At 36.0% G+C, this 26799-nt stretch overlaps 1 protein-coding gene across 2 annotated transcripts in view; it reads right to left on the reverse strand.

Annotated features, from left to right (window-relative positions):
* Positions 1-7899: 7899 nt before the first annotated feature.
* FER (FER tyrosine kinase) overlaps positions 7900-26799 on the reverse strand; it is a 146641-nt gene continuing 127741 nt past the window's right edge. For both annotated transcript variants that reach the window (XM_062604255.1, XM_062604256.1), the window contains exons 18-20: positions 15944-16098; positions 12128-12250; positions 7900-9267 (exon numbers count right to left, since the gene is read on the reverse strand). In XM_062604255.1, coding sequence (XP_062460239.1) covers positions 9125-9267; positions 12128-12250; positions 15944-16098 — 421 coding nt within the window. In that variant the 3' untranslated portion in view covers positions 7900-9124. The remainder of the gene's footprint in view (positions 9268-12127; positions 12251-15943; positions 16099-26799) is intronic.

The following is a 26799-nucleotide window of genomic DNA, read 5'->3' on the forward strand; positions in this document are numbered from 1 at the left end:
GGGGAGCAGCACATAGTGAAATGAGACATGGTCAAAACTGCAGGGCTACCTACACCCCTGAAGTTCCCAAGCTGTTTCACCATGTCCTTCCCCTTCTGCCCAATAGGTTACTCCTTCTTTCCGTATCTTCTGATACACAAAAGGTGAACAAAAGTGACAACCAAACTGTGAGGATCACACAGCCATAACTCCAGAAATCGGAAAACAAAAATATTTCAAATAAATCTTTTTTTTTTTGTGAAATACAGTATTGAGAGTTGTAGCTATTCCCAGGAGCAATGTTTCTAGAGCTCATCTTTCACTTGACTACAGAAGCAAAGGAGTAAACATAGCCAGTAAATACAAATAAAATGAGACAGCTGGTACAAATATGGTGCAAAAATGGTACAAATATTTTACATTTATTGGAAGAGTACAGTAAAAAGGGGGCTGCAGACTCATTAGTGGTAACTGGTCCATAAGAGAAGATACAGGACTATTCAAAAAAGGTCTGCAGTTTACAAGAATACTGAAATTTTGTTTTAACAAGCCAGGAAAATAAAAGTTTGCTTGAGTTCAAAAATGTAACTTTAAAGTATATAAAAATTGGCAAATAAATAAAGTTAAAATGCAGATCTATTTAAAATTATACAGGACAGACAACTGGCAACTGTATTACATAGTTATTATTTCAGATTTGCTTAAAAGCCAGATAAACTCACAACTGTTGTTTCCCTTTTTTTTTACGTGTGTACTTTTGGCAAGAAGCACCCATTTCCAGTGTTATGTTTTATCAAACTGTTTCACAAATATATTATTTTTAAACAACAAAAAGTATAAAAGGTGCTTTACCTGACAAACTTGCTGGTGCATACTTTGGCACAAAATCAGATAGAAATCTAAACACATTTGCAAATGGCATCTGTGCTCCACTCAAAAGTGTCAAAAGTCTTGTGCGTGATAGCAGGTCAGCAACCAACCTTCCTTTCACTCCGAACACCTCTTCTCTGTCTCCAGCTGCCTATGATTATACAAAGGAAAAGTAATACATGCAACTGAAACAAGCAGCAGTCCAACCGATCTTAGCCCAAGTTTCATCTCTGGAAACCATGTGAACTACACACTCCTTTAACAGAAGGGACAAGGCAGGTGTTTGTTGTTGGCTTTCAGTCCTCAAGATTCTCTTTGCAGGAGTCTGCCTGCCTTTTGTGTCCTGTGTGATGAACCTGTATTGTGAGCTTTTTCCTATTTCATGTTTTCAGCAAAAATTAGGGGGGGAGTTCAATGGGGGGAGGAAAAAAAAAAAAGGCCAACTTGTCAGTTACAGGTAATGACACAACTAACAGCAGAAACAGGTATGTTTCTTCTAGTTATTCTGTCTATTGAAGACTAGGAAGACTTTGAATTTGAATGGGGTGGTTAGTAGGTCGAGAGAGGTCCTCCTTCCCCTCTACTCTGCCCTGGTGAGACCCCATCTGGAATATTGTGTCCAGTTCTGGGCCCCTCAGTTCAAGAAGGACAGGGAGCTGCTGGAGAGAGTCCAGCGCAGGGCAACCAAGATGATTAAGGGAGTGGAGCATCTCCCTTATGAGGAAAGACTGAGGGAGCTGGGTCTCTATAGTTTAGAGAAGAGGAGACTGAGGGGTGACCTTATTAGTGTATATAAATATATAAAGGGGGAGTGTCACGAGGATGGAGCCAGGCTCTACTCAGTGGCAAACAATGATAGGGCAAGGGGTAATGGGTGCAAACTGGAACACAAGAGGTTCCACTTAAACTTGAGAAGAAACTTCTTCTCAGTGAGGGTGACGGAACACTGGAACAGGCTGCCCAGGGAGGTTGTGGAGTCTCCTTCCCTGGAGACATTCAAAACCCGCCTGGACACATTCCTGTGTAACGTTATCTAGGTGTTCCTGCTCTGGCAGGGGGATTGGACTAGATGATCTTTTGAGGTCCCTTCCAATCTCCAGCATACTGTGATACTGTGACACATTCCTGTGTAACATTATCTAGGTGTTCCTGCTCCGGCAGGGGGATTGGACTAGGTGATCTTTTGAGGTCCCTTCCAATCTCTAGCATACTGTGATACTGTAATTTGTGACATGACCAAGCAGGAGGTGGAAGGAAAATAATCCAGCAGCTTCCCACTGTATATTGCATTTCATGACACAGAAAAAAAGTCACGATTTCTGCTTAAAGCACTACAACTACAGGTGATTTAAGGAATTAGCTGCACTTAGAGATACAGCAGACTTCCAGTCTCTAGTGAATTTATTAGTGACTCATCATAGACATATTATAAAGAGAGGCCATGCAAAGCTTCTCTATGGCATCCTGGCTGCACCCACAGTAGCTATCAGCCACCTGACCTGGCTACCTCAACAGAGCAGTTCTCTGACAAACTAGAGAGGAAGGAAGGTACCTTCCTGTTAAGTTCAAGTCAAACAGAAAAATTACCATTGCAGAGACATCTTGAGCAAGGAATACTGCTGTTCAAACTGTGTAACAGGTTTTAATTGTACCCATTACTTCAGTGATATTTAAAATGCATTAAGCCAAATCAACTCAGACACCCAGTGAAAGATCAATTCCCTGTAGACTTTTACTGACTTATCAATACTTATCTTCTGAAGTTGCGCTTCATGGTGGTGGTGGTGGGGTAATATAATTACCAGTATAATATTCTATGGTATACAGAAGACAGATTTCTAAAAGCAAAACTGATGACAATAATGAAAATTAACACTATTTGGAAAGCTCTTGTTAGGAAGAAGGAAGTTTAGAAAAGGCTTAGTTGGAATTTAGTCATTTCTGTTAATTTTGAATATGGTGTTTGGAACTGTTTGGACAACGAAATAATTCCTTTTCCAAGGAGCATATTTAGGGTTATATTTATTCCCTAGCAGTAGCAGGATGCTCTGTATTGTAAACTAGGCTGTTGGAAATTTTGTTTTTCTGATGTCTTTTGCAGTGTGGACAACTCACAATAGAGTTTGTAACATGATTAAAAACATGATTTGAACAATGTGCATCACCTTGATTCACAGTTACTTCTGTTTTCATACAAACACACTGCCACAGGTAACAGAGTATAACATCACTGCAATTCCTTGAGTCAAAAAAAAAAACCAAACCAGGGATATTTTTGAACTTTTCTGTGACAAGAGTAACTTTTGAAGTGAAAGGGCATCATCTGTGGTACATGGACACATCAGAATGAGGAAATGTCTGGGAGATGCAACAAGGAGATCACTACAAGAGAGCTCAGATAAAACTGTAAGTTTACTGCAGCCCCTTAGAAGAGCAGAAATATTCTTTAAGAACTCAAGCAAAAGATCAAAGTAGCTTACATATCATTCATCCAAGGATCTTGATTACTACTGAATTTCACAATTATGGAATTCTTTATATGCTGAGAAAGACTGAACTGGCTATATGTAAAGACAGTAGTGTGAATCTTTCTTTAGTGGTGGAAACCTCTGGTGTATGGTTTCAATATGTAATCTAGAAGGAATCACTGATCTATCCAATTTTTCTTTTAAAAAGTATAATTGCCTTAAATTGAGTTTCAATGGAGAAGCATGCACTGTCTCTCTTACCATTCTTGCAAAATCTATGTACTTATCTATAAACGTTTGTAGTTCTAAAACTAGATGACAGTTCCAAATAGTAGCAAGTTAGAAGCACTTTTTTCCAAACCTCCTTTGCCTGTAGCAATGTGAGTCCTATGTTATCATACTGGTTCACAGACCATATTTATCTAGAAACACAAAGCCAGTTACTGCCAGTTTTATTTACAAAGCATTCAATTCTGGGAGGATAGAAGATGTAAATGTAGCTCATGGCTCCTCTAAGTTTTCACTTTATGACCTCTGTCAGTTATAATTGAGGGTTTTATATATACATTTTTTGTAAGTATGGCTAACAGGTTTGGGTTTAGAGAAGGCACACATAATCAAAGATTTATAAATGAACTACTCTCTCACAGATATAATCTGAAATAGCTGCAAAATAAAAATGCATGTAGCTAGCAATATAGTTAGTCCTTTATCACACAAGAAAAAAAACCCAAACCAAACCATTTGAAAATTATTATTTAAGTCCTACCTAGATGGTATCTGAGAAAATTGTGTTCTAAACCAGCTAATAATATACAACTTCCTGAAAATCAGCGTTAACACCCAAATTCTACACCTGGACATACACTCCAGTTAGAATTTTATCTTAAAGAGGAACAGGAACATAAGGGTAACTTGCAATTACTGGTGGAGGTAGCATTCCTTTGAAGCGAAAAGTAAATATATCTCTGAACCTTCCTGTTTCATTGGTAAGCCTGAAATACAGAAATTTCTTTTGCTTATTTAACAGAGGACAAAGTCCAAGTTGGCTTCTAGAGTCAAACCTGTGAAATTTTGAGGACTACCTGCTGATTTAAACACAATGTCTAGCTTCCAGCTTCTGTTCTGTGTGGTGCTTCTTATAATGAACACAGTGATAGCTGAATGTGGAAGTTAAGGAAAATGTAAGAGCTGCCAGGCAGATCTTGCTACAGTTTTCAATGACAGAATTTCCCTTCTGTGGTCTAAAAGTAAAATTAAGTTGGGTGTTTATAAAACACTAATATGCAAGGCTGAAAGTTAAGAGTGGAAATCACAGGTGCATTATAAGTTTCAGGAAAGATGTGGCAGTACTTGAAAGACTGTTCATAATGTGACAAGTACTCTTCTGTTTCAATTTGGAGCTCTCACAGCTTTTTAAGTGCTTGTTTGTTTGTTTGTTTAGTTTGTTTGTTTTTTTTTTTTCAGGAAAGCTATCCTGTGGGGATTCCAGTACAAGATTACAAAAAATATGTAAGTTACTCTTAAAAAAGCTTGATAGGTTTCTGAGGCAATGCAATTTTCTTGTTATTGATGGTTGTTTAAGGACTGCTTCTTTTATGGTAAATCTGCAGAAGGAAACTAGAAGAAAGCATTTTTAATAGAGCTGATGTTTCAAACTCACCAGATCACTCTTAAAAACTCATGGTTGTCTGGAACTTCTGGAATACTGTACTGCCCTGTACTAATTAGTAACTAAAGTCCTGCATTCCTGAAAGTGAAGGATTAAATGAATCATTCTAAGAAGGAAAAAGATACACCTTGTTTGGTAGTAAGGGTGTTCTTCCCTCTATATTCTTTCCTCCACATACCCTGACTTGCCTAGCAAGAATGCTTCCAAGTCCTCTTGCGCTTTAGGAAAAAAAGTTAATCAGTGAACTCTTCTTTTAATATCAAACTCATGCTCAGTCACAGAATTGTTGCAAATCCAAGTGCACTCAGGAAAGTGCTTTTTTTTCTTTAATATCTTTGCAATGGATGCAAAAAAAGGTAATATAATAGGTATAAGAGAAAGCAAATAGATAGCTTCATAGTTTTAGTGATGTGCAGTAGATTTCAGTGATGTGCTTGCAGGATTTGAGTAAGAACAACTGATGGTCAAAGAAATGGATGAAAAAGTACTTAAGTCTGAAAAACCTATTTCCTTAAATAGTCTTCTGTTTCTCATCAGTAAGATCAGGCTTACTTTACACACTGCAGCTCTTCTGATAGCCTGTTGGCGATGCATGTTCCAATAAACTTCCAATGAAAACATCAGGAAACTGCAGAAAGGCAGGTTTTTGTTAAGAAGAAATGCAATATAACTGTAGCTGCTAGAAGAAAAGTAGTTCATTGGTTTCCTTAAAAACTAATGAAAATGTACGTTTCAAAGAGAATGCGTTGATGAGATGCTGACTCTACGAGTTCACACTTTGCTGAAGCAAGGTTTGTTTTCAGACAAGACACTTTTTGCTTACTTTCCATAAAATTAAAATGCTTAGGAATCCTCATGATTTCACTAATAACTGAACTCTAAAGCTAACATGTGTGCTTAATTTCTATTGAAAAGAAACTAAGAATAAATTTTTTTGCTCTCAAAACAATCTTTCTTAATATAATAAAAGCAATTCCTTGGAAAAAAAGGGAAATAACAGATAACCTGTTGAATTCCATGCTACTTAATAGGCTGAGGCATTTCTACTTGACTCTAAACAGTATTCAGTTTCTCCCATTTAACAGTGTAAAAAAGTCAGGATTCCATTAGGGTCACCCTAGCTGGGACAGTGCTGGTGTAAAGAACCTACCTGAAACACTACACTTTTAACAGAGAGAGTCTTAACTTTTTAGGAAATTCTCTAGGATAAACATGAGCCAAATGGCCAGTATCTGGCTAACATATGAATAATGCAAGACTAAGTCATCAAACGTCCACAAAAACCAGATATGGCAGTGTTGGTTATTGATTACCATTTTTCTTTCTAAATTTCATTTATGACAGGTTTGTTTATGAACTCCTCTGTGAGAAGTTTACAAAGCTTAAACCCAGTATCTATAGGTATGGATTCCACCTCCTAAATTAGATAACTGCAGTAATTACAAGTGAGACATGATAAACAAGTTCTGACACAAACCACCAAATTAATGGAAAGAAAAAGTTTAAATAACTGAAGAGACATGTACCTGTGTTTATATTTATTCTATACCCATAAACTCATTCCGGTATTCTCCCAAAGAGTTATTATTTTTCAACTGATGTCTACTTCAAAAACAATAATAAATTTTCTTGCTGCATGTAGAAATCCCTTTTTAAAAAAAGCCTTTAAATTTAAACAGAAATGTGATATGAACTATAAATGAAAACTACCTCTGAATAAAATATGATCTTTTTTTTTATCTTTATGAGCAAAATTTTTATCTTTATGTGACAGGATGGTGACCAGTTAAGACAAATAAAATGGCATATTATTTTATAAAAATAAAACAGTGTTTCTTGCTCTCAAGAGGCCACATAGCAAAGAGTCAGTTCATCTCTTTCACAGAAGAATATTAACTCTCTAGAGAAGCTGTGAATGCTAACAGAGGAGACACTAATTCTTCCATTAGTGATGTATACATAAGGACCTGCAGTTGAGTTAATCTTGGATTTTTCCAAATGATTGTGGAACATTCCTTAAATCTTAGTACACTTGCATTTGCATTAGCATACTAGCAAATTAAGGCACAAAACTGTGTACTACTTGAAAGCGTATAAACTAAGAAGAATGTTTCCCATTGCTCTTGAAAAATATCTTTGGGCTACTTGGAAGTACAGAACTAAGTAAATATATCCAGTATGCTTATAAGGAAGATTAAATTTATGCCACCAAGTTTTGCAAGCATTATAAATTTCTGAGTATGTATATACTTCCTTAGCTCAAAAAAAACAAAAACCAAAAACCAAACACACTTAAGAAATGCAAGAAGCACTCAGCATTGTTTATATTTGGATGCTGAGACTTCTACCTCAGCTGCAGGTGACGTGCTCCAGCACTAACTCCAATATAACAAACTCTTCTATACTACACATATTTTGGTCACACATAGCCCTTAAACATTACTACTCAGTACTACTATAAATACACTTTAGAGAGCAAAAATATTGTGAACAACAGAAAAGTCACCTTAACAGAAACAAAAATGTAATGTAGCTACTGACTTCACTACATCTCAATCCCCATATAACAATAATATATACGGCTAATTAACATTCCAGATGCTGTGTTACTTACATTCCCTGTTTCTTACTTGCATTAGCAGCAACTGGCATTCCTTGATCCAAACAAAAATTTAGTTAATTCTCACAAAAATTTTAAGCACCTTAACTCTGGAACTTAGACCAGGATACTGCAACTTGCTCCTCTTCCTGTTTGGGCCCTAGAAAAGAATTACAGCCCCAAAGAGGACATAGCAACAAGCTGTGCCTTTCCTCTCTCTCCTATCTAGTAAGATTTTATTCCTTCTGGCAGGTTTTTTTTTTTCCTGTTGTTTGTGTTTTGCTTTGTTTATATATATATATATATACATGTACATATATATATACATACAAGGTTTTCATTCCTAGAGGAATTTGAAACTTGCCTATCCCCAATCTTCTGAAACCCACTGCAATGATTTAAAGATATTAGAAGGTTAGCATTTCTACTGCGCCTTGCTAAGCCTGCCAGAGGCATACTTCTTTATTTGGTTTGCTTGAACAATTTCCTTATGCCATACAGAAGTAGCATTTTCCTTTGGACACTATGCATGGAATGAACTTTTGCTTAGCATAACCTTTTGTAGGCTTCAGCTGCATTCTGAGAATTATTACCAATTAAAGAAAAAAAAAATCAATATGATACACAAATCTAGCACTTCACATTCTTTAACTACTCTAAGATCAATATTTGTTATTTGCTGCTATCATTAGTAAACCTCTTTCTGCTGGCCTAATGCTTTTAAATATTCTTTGGAAAGCAGATAATTTGCAGTATTTCTTAACATGTATAGTCAAGACTTGATACTGGCTTTTTTGCTTCCTAAACAAATGTAGGTCATTGTAAAGGATATATTACTGAATTCTGATGTCTTTGTTCGAACAAAAGGCATGGTTTAAGTAAATCACATCAAAAGTCAGAAGTAGTTACTACAGTAGGGTAAGAAATGCACAAGTAACTCAATATTCTACAAAAGAAATTTCTGGATTTCACTGTTCAGTAAGCACATTTGCATCCAGAATCTACCTGACCTTCACCCTTAAAACAAAGTATCACTTTAAAATATCAGTTGCAGAAAGAAATCAAAAAATCTCAAAGTTTGTAATTGAAATACTTGTCAAAACTGTCTTCAGTTTTAAGGCCAACATGTATGACAGTCACCACATTAGAGTGCTGCTGATATTGACATACAGGACAGCGACAGCAGAGTGAGAACACAGCTTAGAGTAGAAGACCTCTGAAAAATGTCACTAACAGTTACTTGATGTAAAACAGATAGAAGCCACAGTCCCTTAAACACTATGTGCTCTACTATTTATGTGTATCCTCAATGACATGATTACTGTGACTGGATATATAATATTTTGCAGTATATGCCTTTAATGCAGATGTAGACATCATTCAAGATGGTACTCATATATACAGAAAATCAGTTAATTTCAAACTAATCACAGAAAAATATTGCAAATAATGTATAAATGCATAGTGTTTGAGGGGAAAAAATTACTTCATTGGACAAATAAAGTCCCACACATTGAGTCTGGCACTCGCTCATCACTATGTCACTTTCTTTTTGATTGAAGACAGCTCTTTCTGAATCTCACTGAATTTTGGCCGGTTTTCTGGCTTGTAGTCCCAGCACCTCTGCATTATTTTATGTATTTCTTCTGGACATTTTTGTGGCGCTGACATTCGGTAACCTGGTACACAAAAAATGGGAGTAAAATGTTTAGCATTGACAACTGATGCATATTGACAAATATAAAAAGAAAAAAGTTCAAGATCATTCCGTTAAAAAAGATCTTCAGGGTAACATGAGGAAAGCCTTAGAGATAAGAAATAAACTAATCAAAGCTCAGGTACCAATGACATTTAATTTGGGCATGGCAGATTGTCAGTATGCTTCTCATCCCTAAAGGCAGCAACCTGCACAGATTTGTTTTCTGTATCTTAGGAAGTAGCTACCCTCTAGGTTTTCTTTGTGTTCCTCCCTGAGGAAATCAATAATAAACATTAAGATGGGAGTAAATTTCTGAGGTACTGAATGCTGCCTTTGCCTCAGTCTTCCCTAGCAGGACTGTCCTTCAGGAATCCCAGGCTCCAGAGATCAGGGAGAAAGTAGGTAACTCATTCAATGTCAAGTCCCAATGGGACGTGATCAGTGGCACAAAGTCTAGTTGGAGGTCAGTAACTAGCAGTGTACCCTAAGGTTCACTGGTACTGTGTCCAGTCCTGTTGAACACCTTCATTAATGATCTGGATGATGGGCAGAGTACATCCTCATCAAGTCTGCAAAGGACACCAAAATGGGAAGAGGGGCTGATATGTCAGAGGGTTGTGCCACCATCCAGAGGTACCTGGACAGGCTGGAGAAGAAAGTGGCCCACAGGAACCTCACACAGTTCAGCAAGGGGAAGATTAAAGTCCTGCAGCTCAAGGGGAGGAACAGCCCAAGGCACCAGGACATGCTGGAGGTCCTGGTGGACACCAAGGGTTGAACATGCACCAGCAATGTGTCCTTGTGGGAAAGAAGGTGAATGTTATAGGTGTTACGAGCTGCATTAAGAGAAGTGTTGCCATCAGGAGATGATCCTTCCCCCCTGCTTGGCAGTGGTGAGGTCACATCTGGAGTACTGGATCCAGTGTTTGAGTACCAGAGAGACATGGACATACCAGGGAGAGTCCCACAAAGTGCTACCAAGATGATGAAGGGACTGGAGCAGCTCTCACATGAGGTAAGGCTGAGAGAGCTGGGATTGTTCAGCCTGGAGAAGAGTCAGGAGGAACTCACCAATGTACATACATACCTGCAGGGAAGGTGCAAAAAGGACAGATCCAGGCTCTTAATAGTATTGCCCAGTAACGGGAAGAAAGGCACTGGGCACAAACTGAAACACAGGAAGTTCCTCCTGAACACCATGAAACACTTCTCTATGATGGTGACTGAGCATTGGCACAGGTTGCCCAGAGAGGTTACAGTGTCTCCATCCATGGAGATATCCAAAAGCCATCTGGGAATAGTCCTGGGAAACTCACTTTACGTGGCCCTGATTGAACAGACAGCTGGACTAGATGACAAACAAAGGTCCCTGCAGACCTCAGCCATTCTGTTAATCTGTCATTCTATGAACTGTTTACCACATGGAGCTCTCTGAGCAGATGACAGGCAGTGGACAGTAAAGTTAGCTGGCACACAGGACTCTACAGCTAAACGCAGATCCATGACTCTCTCCATCTCCCTTTCTAATGCAGAGTATAAATGATACTGGCCTCACGCAACAGGTAAAACAAAACATTCTTACTTTATTATACTGCATGCATATGCTCTGCATCTGGATTAACGTATCTAACTTCAAAGGAGAATGGCTGGGCTGTTGACACAGCCAATGTTATATGAAACTACTTAAAAATCTTTTCCTTCACCCAAAGTCTCCCCTGCACTGAAGGCTCTTACTGATTGAGTAACTGAGATAGATAAGATCAGGAAGAGAATCTGGAGTGTCTTAGCTAACAGTCCTAAAAGAAGAGCTATTATATACTGAAAATCAAGACAACAGGATGATGGGAGAAATGAAAATTGCATTAAAAAACAAATAGAAAAAAAAGGTAAAAAGAATTGCTGATAAGCCAATAGAACTATTTTCCCCGCAGTATAAATAGCTGAAAAAACCATAAAATTCATAAAGATTTCGAAGTATGCTTATCAGTTCTAAGAGACTGTTATGCAAAGTGGATTAAAACAGAATCTCAGTACTTAGGTAGTAAGACTTGTTTTTGCAAACATTCCTCTCCTCTGGCAAAACTAGATTTTTGATTTGGACTTTGAAGGAGAAACCTTGATGGTCATCTACAGTGTTTATTACAATCAGGGTTAATCTGTATAAATCAACAATCTAGATGCTTGGGGTTTTATTTTTAATCATTTAACATTTTTCCTAGCTTAGAACCTATTTATGAACTACTGTGTACTTCATAAAGTTCAAAAGTTCTGAAAAGCCACTAAGGATGATAAAAATAAATCAAAGCCTGGAAATTCTGCTCAAAATTATTTGCTATTTTAAATAAAAGCCTTTTGATTGTTTTGTATAAAAGAAATGTGGCTTTCAACACTCAACTAGCTTACCATTTTCTACCAATTCTACATAATTGCTAAATCTTTGCCTGAAATGCTTTAATAGAGAAGATGGAATGATACAGATTTTTTCTTCTGGCAGTTCAGAATATTTATACCTGTATTAGCATAATCTTAAATAATACATTCTGGTCAAGCCTCTCCTTTGCACAGCAGTAAAACCCTCCTCTCTGTCTCACTTTCTAGTTCTGACACAATGAAAGTCAACATCCTGTAAGTCTTCTGTCCTTTAAGTCACTGGTCAGTATATTCTTTTTTTCAAGAAGCCTATATATAAAACACTAATCCTTCCAGAAAGCAATTAAAAATATAATATTTTTGCCCAATTTGCTGGATAACTCATATGCTACTTCTTTGCCCTTTTATACTATATGCACTCTACCCTTATGCATCTATGGAGCATTCTTTCACTCGGTACAAATAACTACCTTTCTCAACTTGTTCTCGTGCTTGCTGGTTGGTCATTCCAGGGTACGGACACACTCCTAAACTGAAGGTCTCCCACAAAAGGATTCCAAAGCTCCATACATCACTCTCAGACGTGTATCTCCCTAAGAAAAGGAGAGAAAACCCTCAGCTTAATGTACAGAGACACAAATGTTTCAGATAATTATGGCTCCAAATTTTCCGTAAAGGTGAAGTTACAGGTTATATTGGCAAGCTTTAAGCAGAACAAAGCTGAAGCTACTAGTAATGCGTTCTGCGGATACCAGTATCCTGTATTGAAAATTAGAAACAGAATATCTTAAGGTCAATATCTATGCATAATATAAACTAACTTAAAGTTCTACTATTTGATGGACCTTAGTTATTTTTCAAGGAAGTTAAGAATTTCCTTCCTTTTTTGTGCATTAACATACTATTTTCTTTTTGAAAAATGTCAGTTCCTCCTCCCTCCCTTTCAATTCAAAAGATACTTTTTTTAAAAATTACATTTCCCAGTTCCCTAATAATGCATCGCAATGAGTATTCTGAGAGGAGCTACAACCAGCAGTTTGTAACTGCAAAGAGGGCCTGGTTTCCAAGCTTTGAGAAATTGTTCTCTGAAAATTACAGTTGCCTCAACTTGCTTAATTATTACCCTGAAGAACTGATGTACCCAATCAGTTAGAGGAAAAAAAAAAAAAAAAATCTGGCCTGCTGGTTCCGTTATGTTCAACTATGCTTCAGATACAGCAAATTAGGTAACTGACAGATAAGTGAATTCCAAACCTCTCTGTAGAATGAAAACTTTATATTATGGAGGAAAAGAGATCTTGGAGGAGATACTTCTATTGTCGCTGATCAAGTCATATTAAGAAGGATGGATTCACATCAGAAAGCTAAGGCTTCTAGCCTTTTTCAGCAGGATATGTGAAATTATCTTAAAAATGCATATCCAACAATATTTTCAATATTTTTCATGACTGTTTTTCTTGTTCCATACTATTACTTTGTATATATGTCTTTATTCTTTAAATATTTATGAATGCGAATGTATTGTTTCTTCATCTCTTACCATTAAATAAACCAAACTAAGCAACTTCTGAATTGAAGAAAGGAAAATACATGTTAATTACAGTGAAAGTTGGTGATATGACAACTATTCTGACATCAGAAAGTTCAGTTTACTGTTAAACTAAATACCACTTTCAGCTGCACTACATTAGCTTGTGTGCCTTCTAGGTGCTAGACATTCACTATGCTCTTTTTTGTCTATGTATGAACTATCTTCAGAGTTTGGCATCCAGTAATTTAACACTTTTTATTGAAATAATTTAGTAGATAAAAGATAGGTGATTAGGGTTTTTTAAAGAGAGTGCAAGTTCTGTAGAGCTAATTATCTCTTTCGGTATGACATTATTTGGCAGAAAAAACAGGCCTGTTCATTCACAATAAAAAAAAACACAACAAAACAACAACCAAACCCTTCCACACAATAATTTATTAACATGGCAAACAAGTCAAAATGTCGTACTGGAAAAACATACATATTAAATGTGTGTCTTATTTCTGAGAGACTAGAAAGCAAAAATACATGGCCTAAATATGTAATTTTATTAGGAGCTTTTCAAGCAATTTTTTCACTTGCTGGAAGTGATAGAAATCACATAGCTCCAAGCAAAAATAACATCATGGAACAGCACTTACTGAACCAAAGGTTTAGTATCACAGAAGCTCTAGTAACATCGGAATTTGGTTATGACTTCAGACACAACTAACTACTCCATTTGCCCTAATTTGGCAATTCTAGATGTCACAGCCTGTGTGGTTGTTTTGTTTTTTTTTTCTCATTTATAATCTTTCTGTGACTGCTATTAACCTATTGTGACATTTGAAAGTTGAGGATTAGACTGCAGAACACACTATCAAATGTTTGAGAGAGCTTACTTTCTAAACACCATGGAAAATCACTTAAAGGTGCTTGAGTATTTATGCATTTTAGGAAACACAAAATAAATAGATGTCAATCAACTATACCCACCTTTCCTGTACTATGAAAATTAAAGACTCAAAAGCACAAAGTGAAGGTATTGTCACAAAAGCCTGTTTCCTGTTTAATGTAGTACACTGGACTGCATATGGCTATGAAAGATGGATTTCCATGATGTATCAAATAAACTGTATGCATTTCTAAAATAACAAAAGTAAAATTCAAAACACTTTTTGCATTGGAACAAACACCCAGAATAGAAAAAGTGTGTGAACGTTAGCAACACTGATATCTCTTAGAATAGTTGATAAGACATGATCATTACCTCAATACCATGATCATGATCTACTACGATCGACTGATCTATGATCAGTAGCCCCTCTACTCTGCTCTTATGAGACCTCACCTGGAGTATTGTGTGCAGTTCTGGTGTCCTCAACATAAAAAGGACATGAAACTGTTGGAACAATTCCAGAGGAGGGCCACGAGGATGATGAGGGGACTGGAGCACCTCCCGTATGAAGACAGGCTGAGGAAGTTGGGGCTGTTCAGCCTGGAGAAGAGGAGGCTGCGTGGAGACCTCATAGCAGCCTTCCAGTATCTGAAGGGGTCCTACAAAGATGCTGGGGAGGGACTCTTCATTAGGGACTGCAGTGACAGGACAAGGCGTAATGGGTTAAACTTAAACAGGGGAAGTTTAGATTAGATATAAGGAAGAAATTCTTTGCTGTGAGGGTAGTGAGGCACTGGAAGAGGTTGCCCAAGGAAGTGGTAATTGCTCCATTCCTGGCAGTGACGGAGCCTTGGGTGACATGGTTTAGTGTGAGGTGTCCCTGGCCATAGCAGGGAGGTTGGAACTTGATGGTCTTAAGGTCCTTTCCAACCCTAACCGTTCTATGATTCTATGACTACTGTTATTAATTTATTATTAGCCTTCCAAACGGAAGATCTGCTTTATTGTGTTGTGACATTAACTCCTGCAAAAGCACTAATGAGAAGAAGCATTTTGTTTTCAATCATAAGTCACAACTTGCAATTTCCAATGCACAATTTTTTTAGAAAAAAAAGCTTTGAGATAGCAGAAATATTTATGGACACTTCAAATGAAGAATTTGAAACACTTTTTTTTCTAAGTACTTAACTGAAAAACTGGCTGAGAAAACTACATATAAAACATGGCATTGTTCATTTAATACGCTGCTTCTTTAGAGCCCACTTTACTTAGAACTTAATTTTCTAGTTTCATATAAGCTAAAAAGCAAAATATAGCAGCTTCAGTTAAAAAAGCTGCAATTAAAAAAAAAAGTGTGAGTCGGTGACTATACTTTTCTCTAATGCAATGTTTTATCCAACAAGAGTATTCTAGTATGTTAAAACTTCCTACCATTTTCAAAAAGGTGCTGGAACAATCACTGCCATAAATAAACAGAACTTGCTATACATTTTGGTAAGAATCATGATTTAGATTACTAACTAGGTAGTCTACTAGAATGAGTCAGTAACATAACCTAAAGTATTATTTTATTGCTGCATAATAGCAATTCTGATCTTGTTGCCTTATTCTTTTTGAAGGCAAACCAGTATTTTATAATTGAATAAGATTGAAATATTAAAATAATTGTAAAAATTATTGATTTGATCTGGGCAGTAGGAATGTATATATATTTTTATATATATTATATATATTACTATGAATATGTATTTTATATATATATACACACACACTCAAATATTGCCCATGGTTTAGTCCTGGTGCTTCTTACAGTACTTTTGGTTGGGGTTTTTTGTTGTTTTTTTTTTTTTTTCCAAGAAGACACGGGTCTGTTCTTACCATAGTTGAGAGCTTCTGGAGCAGTCCACTTGATAGGAATCTGCTTGAGGCCTGACGATGAGTACACACCATCATCCTCTTGCCGGGACATTCCAAAATCACTTATTTTCAAAATGTTGCTTTCACCTACCAAGCAGTTCCTTGCAGCCAGGTCTCTAAATTAGAAAAAAAAGTAAACACCCATATATTTACACATTTGAAACTATTTGAAGCCATTTTAAATGGCTGACCACCTCAGCCAAGATGGTGGTGCCTCTCACAAAACATTCCAGAAACGGTAAGAAACCGTACATGGCAGCTGTGGAAAAGAGGAATGACAGAGGGGAAAAAAAGTGTGAGAAATAATGTCATGAACATCAAATCTGATGCGAACTAGGGGCATCCACAAGCTATTTTGTCTTGACTTTGTCCCCTGTCCTGTTAAGGAGAGGGACTGAGAGAGTGTCTGGGTAGTTCTGTGGCAACCAGCCAAGGTCAACTCACCACAAGTGCCCTCTGAGGTCACACAAATAAACCTGCAGATTAACAAATCAGATTTGATATAGATTTGGAGAAGTACCTTGAAACATGTTCCCATAATTACAAAAGACATTGAGAAATCAGACAACTGGCTCCATCTTCTCTCTACAGACATTACCCAGCATTAGTTTCCATCAAAACCAAAAAGCTGCTTAGTCTTACAGGAAAAGGAAATTTGGCTAATGATGGATGAGAAGCTCAGAAAATCAATAGTGTTTCTTTCCCTCCCTCCATCTCAAATACGTTTCGTTTTTTTATATTAGGAGACAGCCCATAGTAATACGTAATAAAAAACCTACTGTGGCTTCTCTACAGCATATATTTGGAAACATAATACATGCTAACAATATATTATTAATGTACTATATGTACATTACATTTCATTGTTTATAATGTATTTCCATCTTAATCTAATAAAATACGCAAAATTTTTTGAATGAAAACAAATGTTAAGCAACACAATTAAATCTGTAACATTAGTAGTATCATGGGCAAAGTATTGTTAAACTAAATTCACGTTTTCAGCTTAAATAGCTAATATGCTCACAAATGGCTTGTATTACATAAATATTCTAGAATAACTACATTAGCTTTAATGTTTTGTATCAGTGCTATAGCATAGTTCTGAAGTAAATTCCCTGGGCATGTAATGCATGTTCACTGGCTTTGAAGAATGATTTTGGTGCATACAAACTACATTGCTATTGGAAGCAACCAGTGTAAAAACCTGCCCACTGTGGGCAGATTTTTTTCTGCAGCTTATGCAGAAGAAAGGTCTGAAGCAATGACAGCTTCAAACACTATGCATGGTGGGGACATTCATGACAAAAGACTGAACTATATTTTGTGTAAAGTAAGTCTTGAGCCATATTTAAGGATGTTAAAGCTGGTATATCTACAACTACTTTGATCAACTGACCCATACCAATGCTGCACTATACTATTTGGTATGTAGACAGAGCCTGTGTTTGAATGTAAATACTGTAACTTGATTTAAGAATTTTAACGTATGTGACTCACATGACTTTTCTGCCACTATGGTTCTTGAGCTTGATGATGAAGGGATTTAAATGCAGTTATTCTTGCAGTTACAAAAGACGGAACACTTAAAAACAAGACTGAAGTCACAGGCTCCAGCTGAAGATACTCACTAATGTATAAACCAGTTCAATATGCACTGTATTACATAGTTTGATGTTCCCATGTGGTATTGTTTGTTGGTGAAAGAAGGAGAAACAAAACCAAATCATTAATTCTTCTATTCAATCTGTAAAAAGTAATACCAAGAAACTTCAAAAATTTTTGCCTTCGGTTCCAATCATACTTCAGTCAATACATTTTTTATTGTCTTAGTATAGTCTAGATTTTGTGACAAATGCACATTAGGAGTGGAAAAAGGCAATGAGGTCATATCTCAAAAAAAAACCCCTAAAACAACAGAGTTAATTAAAACCTACCATTAAAACCTACCTGAACCTGACCTAGCATTTAAACATGTTGTGAGTCAGATTAAGATAAAGCTATATACTGAACTGCCTTAGGTTTATGCCTCATATGTAAGTCTGATTATTAGGGAAAATATACTGTAAATAGTACACAATGTGATGCTTACAAACATTACACTCAGTTCATATTTTTGTCAATTTTTGTCAGTTTGTATGTGACATTCTTTTGCTTTCAGAGTCATCTAGAGGAACTATTTTTCATCATTGCTGAAAATTTACAAACCCACTTGCATGAAAACCAAACTGGGATTTCAGAAAGTTGGTAGAGATTTTGACACTATGTTCAGGATATATGTAAATTAACAGTAGGTCTTCTGAAAAACAGATATACAAAGTCTCTGCTTCATGAAACAGTGGTTTTCAAGCTATTAGCTGGCAGTGGGTCATGCAATTACACAATTCAAGCTGCCAGGCTGCACAAAAGTGCCAAGGGAGGAATCACGGCCTAGCAATTAGCTAATGGCCCACAGCTTGTGCGGGTGGACACAACTGTCAAGTCCACTATCAATTTTTCCATGCTAATTGCTTCTTTCTTTTTGTCTCAATTTGTATCAAATAGAGAAACCTTTTCATTGCCATCTCCCACAGGATATCAGTAAAATTTACGAAATAGTGAGCATCAAGCTATTAACACAAGATAGAAAAGAATGCATTATGCTACAACTTAACTTACTAGTAAAGGTACAAAGAGCAAAATAAAAGTACTACTGCTGGATATGAGTTTCACAGTATTAACACCTTTTTCTCCCTTTAGTTAATAATCTCATATTCTCGAAGTTGCAATACTATGTATTACTTTTAATACACCACCTGTATTAATAAAGCCATTTGAGCACTTAATACATTTACTTCTGACTTAAGCAAATTTGCTTTTTTTCCTCTGTGTAAGGTAGGCTCTTTCTCTCACTTAGAAAATATTTCAGATGTGAATTTCTTTCTTTTTACTCATAGTGTTTTAAAGGGACTTGTATAATCCCCCTCTCAGGTAGTTTTCACAGTTCTTGTGAGGAATTAGTTCTTGGACAACACAGAAACCACCCATGGTTAGCAGATCCAGTGATATTTAAAATCTTGCTAAATCCCAGCAGAAGTTACTTAGCACTTTTAATAACTTGCCATTCAGTGGAGTGAAACAGTATGAGCATAATTTCACTCTAAGTGCTCCACCACCAGTCACTTACATACACTGTAGATGTACTTTTTGGGTTCTTTTTTTCCCTGTTCTCTTACTTGTAATTTATTCAAAATGGCTATTCGACTAGCACTTATTATTTCATTCCCCAGGGTAATAAACATCCTGAAAGCTAGAGTATCTTGTTAGCGTTTCTGCTGCCATTTTAGATGTTTCGTATTCTCAGTGATTTGTTGCTGAATTTTCCATATTTCCTCATGTATATTTGCAAGCTTAAAAGTATTTCTGAAAACATTGTTACACTGAAGGCTACAGCTGCATCAAGCTTTTAAATTTTTATTTTTTTATTTTTATTCTGAGGGTTTGGTTAAGGTTTTTCAAACAACTTTTTCACTGTTTTTACTCATGTGTGAAACCTTATTTAAAAGGATGTTTATATTTTTCAGTATAAATACAAAACTACAGAAAAATGCATTTTGATCCCTGTGATTTATTACAGAATTTATAGCCAGAATCTGAAAAAAAGGCATTTAAAAATGTCACCTCCATTGCTTTAAATTAATAGCTAACATTTAATTTTCTTCCAGTTTCCAGGATACTAATTAATTTCAATTTGCTACAAATAAAGATCTCTAGTATAAGTGTTAAGTGACTTATAAAAAAGCCATTACATGTTAACCTTCCACATGAAATATACACAAAAGAGTAACATTCAGGTATGTATGACAGATGACATGAATGAGGGAAAACAAGATGGGCTTATGACTGAAAACAGCTATGAGGTGTCACTATTACAGATAATTTCGGTGTTAAATACTTAGTCAATCATAACACTTTCCAGACAGCCTTTTAAAAACAAAAATAAAAACCCTAAGGATAACAATGCTCTACTTCTTTTCACTAAAACCAACTATATTCTATTTGTTTTCTTTTCTTTCTCCTAAATGTTCCTAAAACCACTATCTTGAAGAAGAACCTATACAATTGCATGGAATTAGGTGCTTTCTGCTTGGGACATTAGTTTTTGTTCTCATAGAGCATTTGCTACATGCTGCAGTAATTCCACGAAATCAGTATGTATCTTTAACAGAGAAAATGAGAAAAAAAAAATAAAAATCCCTATCTCACATTTTGAAAGCTGAAACTTAAAAAATGAGGCACAAATTACACTAGGCTGCTCCAGAACAAGTACATTGTAAAAGAAAAGCTGACTCTCAGAATTTAATACCAAGATTATGTAAATTCCTAGTGCTATTAGAAACAAATGCCTTCCTCCCAACTACTCAGGAATAAAAATTAATACATAAATTGGAAATTTCAGCCTTCCAATACCTAAAGGGGCCTACAAGAAATCTGGAGACAGGCTTTTGACAAGGGCCTGTAGGGACAGAACAAGGGGGAATGACAGAGAGGAGACTGAGATTAGACATTAGGTTGAAGTTGTTCCCTGTGAGAATTCTGAGGCCCTTGCACAGGTTGCCCAGAGAAACTGTGGCTGCCCCATCCCTGGCAGCATTCAGGGTCAGGTTGGACAGGGCTTGTAGCAACCTTGTCCAGTGAAAGGTGTCCCTGCCCATGGCAGGTGCTGGAACTGGATGATCTTAAGGTCCTTTCCAGCCCAAAACATTCTAAGATTCTATGATTGTATGAAATTTCATTTTTAAGCACTGGTGTGCAGTGCCTATAAACACAAACAGGACATTGACCAGGAATCACTAATATAGATAGAATACACTGAAACTTCAAGAGCTAGCGCATGAGACTTTTGCTAAAACTCCAATAGCCAGTTAAAAGAGGAAGTAGAGGCTAGAAGCTGTTACCACCTGGATTCATGTCTGTTAGTAAAGACAAAAACCTCACAAACTTTTCACTATCTTATTCCCCCTCTTCACTTCCTTCCACCATCCCAAAAGAACTACACAGCAACTAACATCTCGTGTTTCAATGGAATTCCATCAATTAAAGCAAATCAAAACAAGAGAGTAAACTACTCATTACTAAACCAGCAGGACAGACTACCTCACTGAACTAATTAGCCATTTTATGTCCCCTCTCTGGATCATGCAACTACAACACTCCTAGGTAATAAAAGCCAGTGATTAGTTAGTGAACAGTTAGGATCAGTTTATCTCCTCTATATATTTAATTCAACGAAAATAGTCCATTACCTGATCAATAAGGAAGGGGTAAGTCTACAAGTGAAACTGTTGTTTTTTGTGGACTGTAAGACACTATCCTTCAAACACCTGAGGCAATTTCCAGTGGTGCTGAAATCATAACACACCTATTTCAGAACTTTCTTGATATGTATATGCTGCTGTATGTGGAGAACATAGAAAACAGCACTTGGCTAGTAACAGACTGGAAAAATATTAGAGGGTCAGAGAACAACCTTCCATGCATTCTGGGTTGTCTTCCTTCTTTACACTTTGTTTTACTTATTTCTTCATATTATTTTAGCTACCACATTATGAATACTAATGAAGCAATATTAACTACAATGCTAGTAATTTCTCTCAGTTCCTCATATAATGCAACTCCATCGTTACAGATGAAAAGTATTAGGAAACTGAGAAAATCCAAGTTAGATGAAGTACGGATTTCTCAATAATGCCAGGTGTTCTGCTTGCTATCTGTAGTTTTGGACATTGCTCAGTTCTTCTGAACTGTAAAGTGAATAATTTTCCCCACCTCAAAGCATCAGTGACATGCAATTACTCCCTCCAAAACACTTTGTAATTATCAGATGATGGACTTAAAAAGCACTAGAAAAAAAAGTAACAAAGCAAGTCCCAAATCATTGTATTCAGTGGCTGAACACAAGTATGAAAGCCACCTTCTAGCTAAAAGCGCACTTCTTCCGTGGAACCTTTAGCCCCTCCACCTCAAAGAGAAAAACGTATTCTCATTCCAGAAATAGTCTGCATTGCACTGCTCACTCTCATTATCATGATAGTAAGTGCTACCAATTAAAATGCTTTATAGCATTGTGAAGAACATATTCCTGTGAACTAAGGTTAGGAGGATCACAATAACTAATGGGCAAACTTCCAGTAATAAAGGCAGAAGAAAGGAAGAAAACATAAAAGCATAATAAGGCATAAGCATCTAGATTACTTTAACAAACACTTTAACAGCATGGCTGAACTAAAAATTGGTTGGTAAATTGGTAAGCAAAGGACCTGTGCATAAATGTACAGATTTCTCCAATAACACAACTACATTAAAATACAAAGTATGTCTCTCAGGTACCGGGAGGAGTTGTGTTTTTTTAAATGCTGCAAGGTTAAACACACTGTTGATTGCAGTGTTCCTAATTCAAAATTCCAAACACCTGTGCATTTCTAGTTTAATTCCCACCCTCAAAAGATGTACTTGGTAACTGTTATATTCCTAATTTTCTCTAAGTGCTCTTTGCTCAACTGTGGCATGAGTCACAGTAGATGATAGAAAAACACAGCGTTCTATTCAGAACTGCAGAGTGGTTCAAGCGGACAAAGCATATTGCTTCACCTGTACAGACTGTGCAGCTTGGCAGGGAAACCACTGCTTGCAGGTAACTTATCCCTCAGTCCTACTCCACAACCTTCATGCTATTTACTTTCCTATGGCTACATTTTTTGATCAAGTGACAGGTGTCCTGCAATGTACAAACATAACAAGAATAAACTTCTTAATAAACTGCTGTACAGGAAAATATATTCACATTTTTTGTACCACAGTTCATTACCACAAATGCCTTCACATACACATACTTGAAAATAAAGATATAAAGTAAGATTAAACATTTACTTATTGCAGAGTCATTTCTGATGAACAAGACAGTATGAGAATCAGCAGATTATATTCATTTTTATAGTCTGCAAAATGGTCAGTTACTAATGAACAAACACACAATCACTTTAAGGTATACCAAGACGTAGGTACAAATATTTGGCATAAGTTAGATACATTATTTATTTTTGCAGAGGAGTAGCGGTACTGTCTTTCAGACTTCGAACAGAATACTTACATACTTAACATATGTTAATGTTTCAGAGTGAAACTTCCTGTTTTACTTCATGACCCTGATACAGATCACTCATACCTCAAAGGGCATATTTGGAAGTCCCTCTGGAGGTACAGAAGTGAAGCACAAATGCTATAAACGTTATCACTTCTCACAGTTGTACTTAATGGTCTCCTAATACTTGATGTTTGGTGCAAATAAGTTTATTTCTTAGAGTTGAATACCTCTAAGAAATGTGTTAAGTATGAATCTCAATTTTTATTTAAAGAGAAAATGTTTCAGATGGATAACTGAAGAAGAGACTGGAAATGAGTTTGAAGATAAGAGAGGAATAAAACAAAACTCAAGCTTTCTGTTTAAAGAATGTTTTGCATCTTTAAGTGATGCAGTATTTCGTATAAAAACAAGACTGACAATCCTGCACGGCAGAAAGTTATGCCGATCCATACTCCTGATCTGAGGAGAAAAAAAGTCACTCTTGCATCTTGGAGCCTTCTCACCTGCCTGCTCTGAGTATGTTTTTACTATGAAAACCTCAAAGTTGCTCTCACACATTATACAGAACTTGTCATCTACAGCGGTAATAATGGCGGAAAACTGAGCAATTGTAAACTTATTGTTTGCAGCTCAGAGGTGGCTCAGGAGATTATACAGATCCACTGACACATTACAAACCTTTTATTTTCTTTGCTTTTTATTGAGGTATGTTACTATGCGTCCTACATTTTCCTAGTAAGAGAAGGTTTCTCTACCAGCTCAGAGATTAAGATAGGCATAGTAGACAATGCACAGCTCCTGAAGAGTATCAAAGTGGTAGACTACAAAGATGGAAATAAAGCTATAAATCAATACATCCTCTATTTTTTCCCCACCTTTTTCCTATTTCTGAGGTTTTATTTACAATGCCTGCTTCTAAGGCAAAAACATTCCTATCAGCAGCATCTAATGTTTTCCTTCTGCATTTTCTCAACTCTTTTAGAACTTAAGTTATTGTCTGCATTTTTCTGAACCATTATTTTGATTATAACTGCTTCCCAGTCATTTTAGACTATAATGGCCTTCTTCGCATTGATATCTCTGTACATTTTTATAACCTATTTTTCCTGTGCACTTCTGATTACAGGTAATGCGCTGAGGAAAATGAGAGACTTAGGAGTGTCTAATGTTTCGGGCTTTTCTTCTCCTTGTACGTCATTTATATCCTGAAACAAAGGCTTGTCCATTAATATCTTATGTGTGCTGATTTATTTCATTTGGCAGGAAAGCTTACCTCATTTTTGTCAAATATGAATAACGTAACAGAGTACATTACTACTTCCTGCAATTTTATAGCAACACTCAACCTTCTATAGGTAGCAGGTTTTCCTTTCTAAAATTCAAATTTTCAAAATCAAAAGATTTACACAGCATACATTTTATAACCACAAGAAAACCCTTTAAAAAATAGGTCTGTACAACTGCAGAATAGCTTACCCAGCCTTTTCACTTCTCATAATGTAAGGGCTACAACATGAGAATGAACTCTAAAAAGAAATTTACAAGAAGCAATCCCAGTGTTAGTCTTTATGAAAACTAAGGGTCTGGATAGTTATCAGGCTGGATGATAAGTAACTTTATGGAAATACTACAATATTAGGGCAACTGGAAAGTGGAAAACACTTTCCAGAAGTCCCCACCGACACGACTCACACAGGAATAGCACCACTGCTGATTCCATGGAACCACTCCTACAGTCTTAAAACACATTATTATTCGTTAAAAATGTATTTGATATTAACTGAATTATAAATGAAATTGAGTGTCTAAAATGTGATTATCCAGGCTGGACAATTAAGCAAGACAGACCAGATGTTAAGTTTTCATTTTGTGCCTAAGAAGATTGCAGTGGACATAATTCACAACCTCAGATTTTTTTAATTTCCAAAACTGCTCATACAAGTAGACTGTAGCATTCATAGTAAAGCAAACAATTTTTAAGCAAAAATTTCCACACGTACTTTATCTTTTACAGAAACAACTAAAATGAAACGCAACAATAAAGCATATTATTATACTGACAAGTGTATTTTTGGTGATAATATCATGGCGTTATTCAACCTGTCTTATGACACAACACTTGCTACTATAACAGTCCTTGCACATTTACATATGGAGGATGCCTCAATTTAATTAATTCTGAATTTTGTTCTGAATTAATATCTTCCTTATTCTATTATATTGTATAACATCAAAATATCATTTTTTTCTCTGTACAGAGACATTAAATATTGGTTTAACTTGTTTACAAAGTTGGCAGATATCATCAAAGATCATATTTGCCTGTTCATTATACATTATTGCCAGAAAATCTTGCATGCTGAATTGGAAAAAAACGGCTAAAGTAAAGTAGCTTCAAGAGCTGTCTTCCCAATGATCAAGTTTTCTAGAAAATAAATTTCTTGTTTTATTAAATAGACATTTTCTAATGCTAATATTAGTGTGTGTTGCATTAAGTTAAAAAAAATAATTAATTAATTGAAGACTAACAATAAAAAAAAAGAGCATGAGAAATAGCTGAAAAACATTGCAACTGGAGCTGGAGGAAAAGAGAGCAGACAAGGAATAGAACCAAATACTGGCAGCCAAGAGGATTATGTTGTAGTCCTAAGTTTTGTGGCTAGAATACAAAAAAAACACCAAAACCCAACCTCTTGAGTTTTTAAGAGAAAGTCAAAAGGAAAATCAAAACCAAAGAGATAAAGAAGAACCAACCACAACTGAAAGCAATTATTACACTGTAGGTGTTTCTCACTTAGAAAGGGAAATATTTCAATGGATGGCACAAGTAGGATATGCCAGCAAAGCAGTCTTAGCAATAGAAACTGGTTTGACAAAGATACATAATAATACTTCATCAATTCATAATTTTCTAATCTGAGTAAAAAAAAGGGTATCTTTCTACTTCTAATCCAAGTTTACCAACATACAATTACTGGTAGGTTAAAATATGTTAGTATTCTAAAAGTAGTCTGTTTTGTAACAGTCATAAATTAATTAAAACCATTCAAGATGGTAAAATGAGGGTGAATAATAATTTACTAATTGTCCTAGACATCTTAGTAAGGTTTGCAGTTAGCCTACAGAAATACAAAAAAAAATTTTATCTGACTAATACATTGTAGAGAATTATATACAGAAATTGAAAGGAATAAATTGGCCTATTAATTTTCTGTAAATTCAATTAGGAAATAAATTGAATTTCCCTTTCCCCCTTTTGTTGCTATTACTTAAAATCTACAATAGGTTTTCTACCCCAAAATTAAACATAAAAGTGGAAGAAAAACTTTGCACTTTTTTGGTCATAAGAGGGAGAAGAAAGTATCTGGACAATTTGGGTGGGGTACCTGGAGTAGGAAATGCAGAAGAAATAAGATGACAGTGTGCTGATTAATGATAGAGTGGCAGATGTAACAGGACTGCCATAGCAGGATAATTGACAAGTACATGATGAAAGAGAAGGGAAGAAAGAGAAAAAAGGAGGAAGAAGGAAAGAAGGAAAGAAGGCAGGCAGGAGAAACCTGTAACATGAATTCCCAGAAGCTCACAGCAGAACAGCTCTACAGATTTATTTTTACTGTACATTTATTTCAGTTTCAAACAAAATGCACAGAAACTGATACAAGTAAATTTAAGATAGTTTTTAAAATAAATT

This window comes from Pezoporus occidentalis, unplaced genomic scaffold (assembly GCF_034315485.1).
Source record: "Pezoporus occidentalis ecotype Australia unplaced genomic scaffold, CSIRO_AGI_Poc_V1 ctg84, whole genome shotgun sequence".
Classification (NCBI taxonomy): Eukaryota; Metazoa; Chordata; class Aves; order Psittaciformes; family Psittacidae; genus Pezoporus; species Pezoporus occidentalis.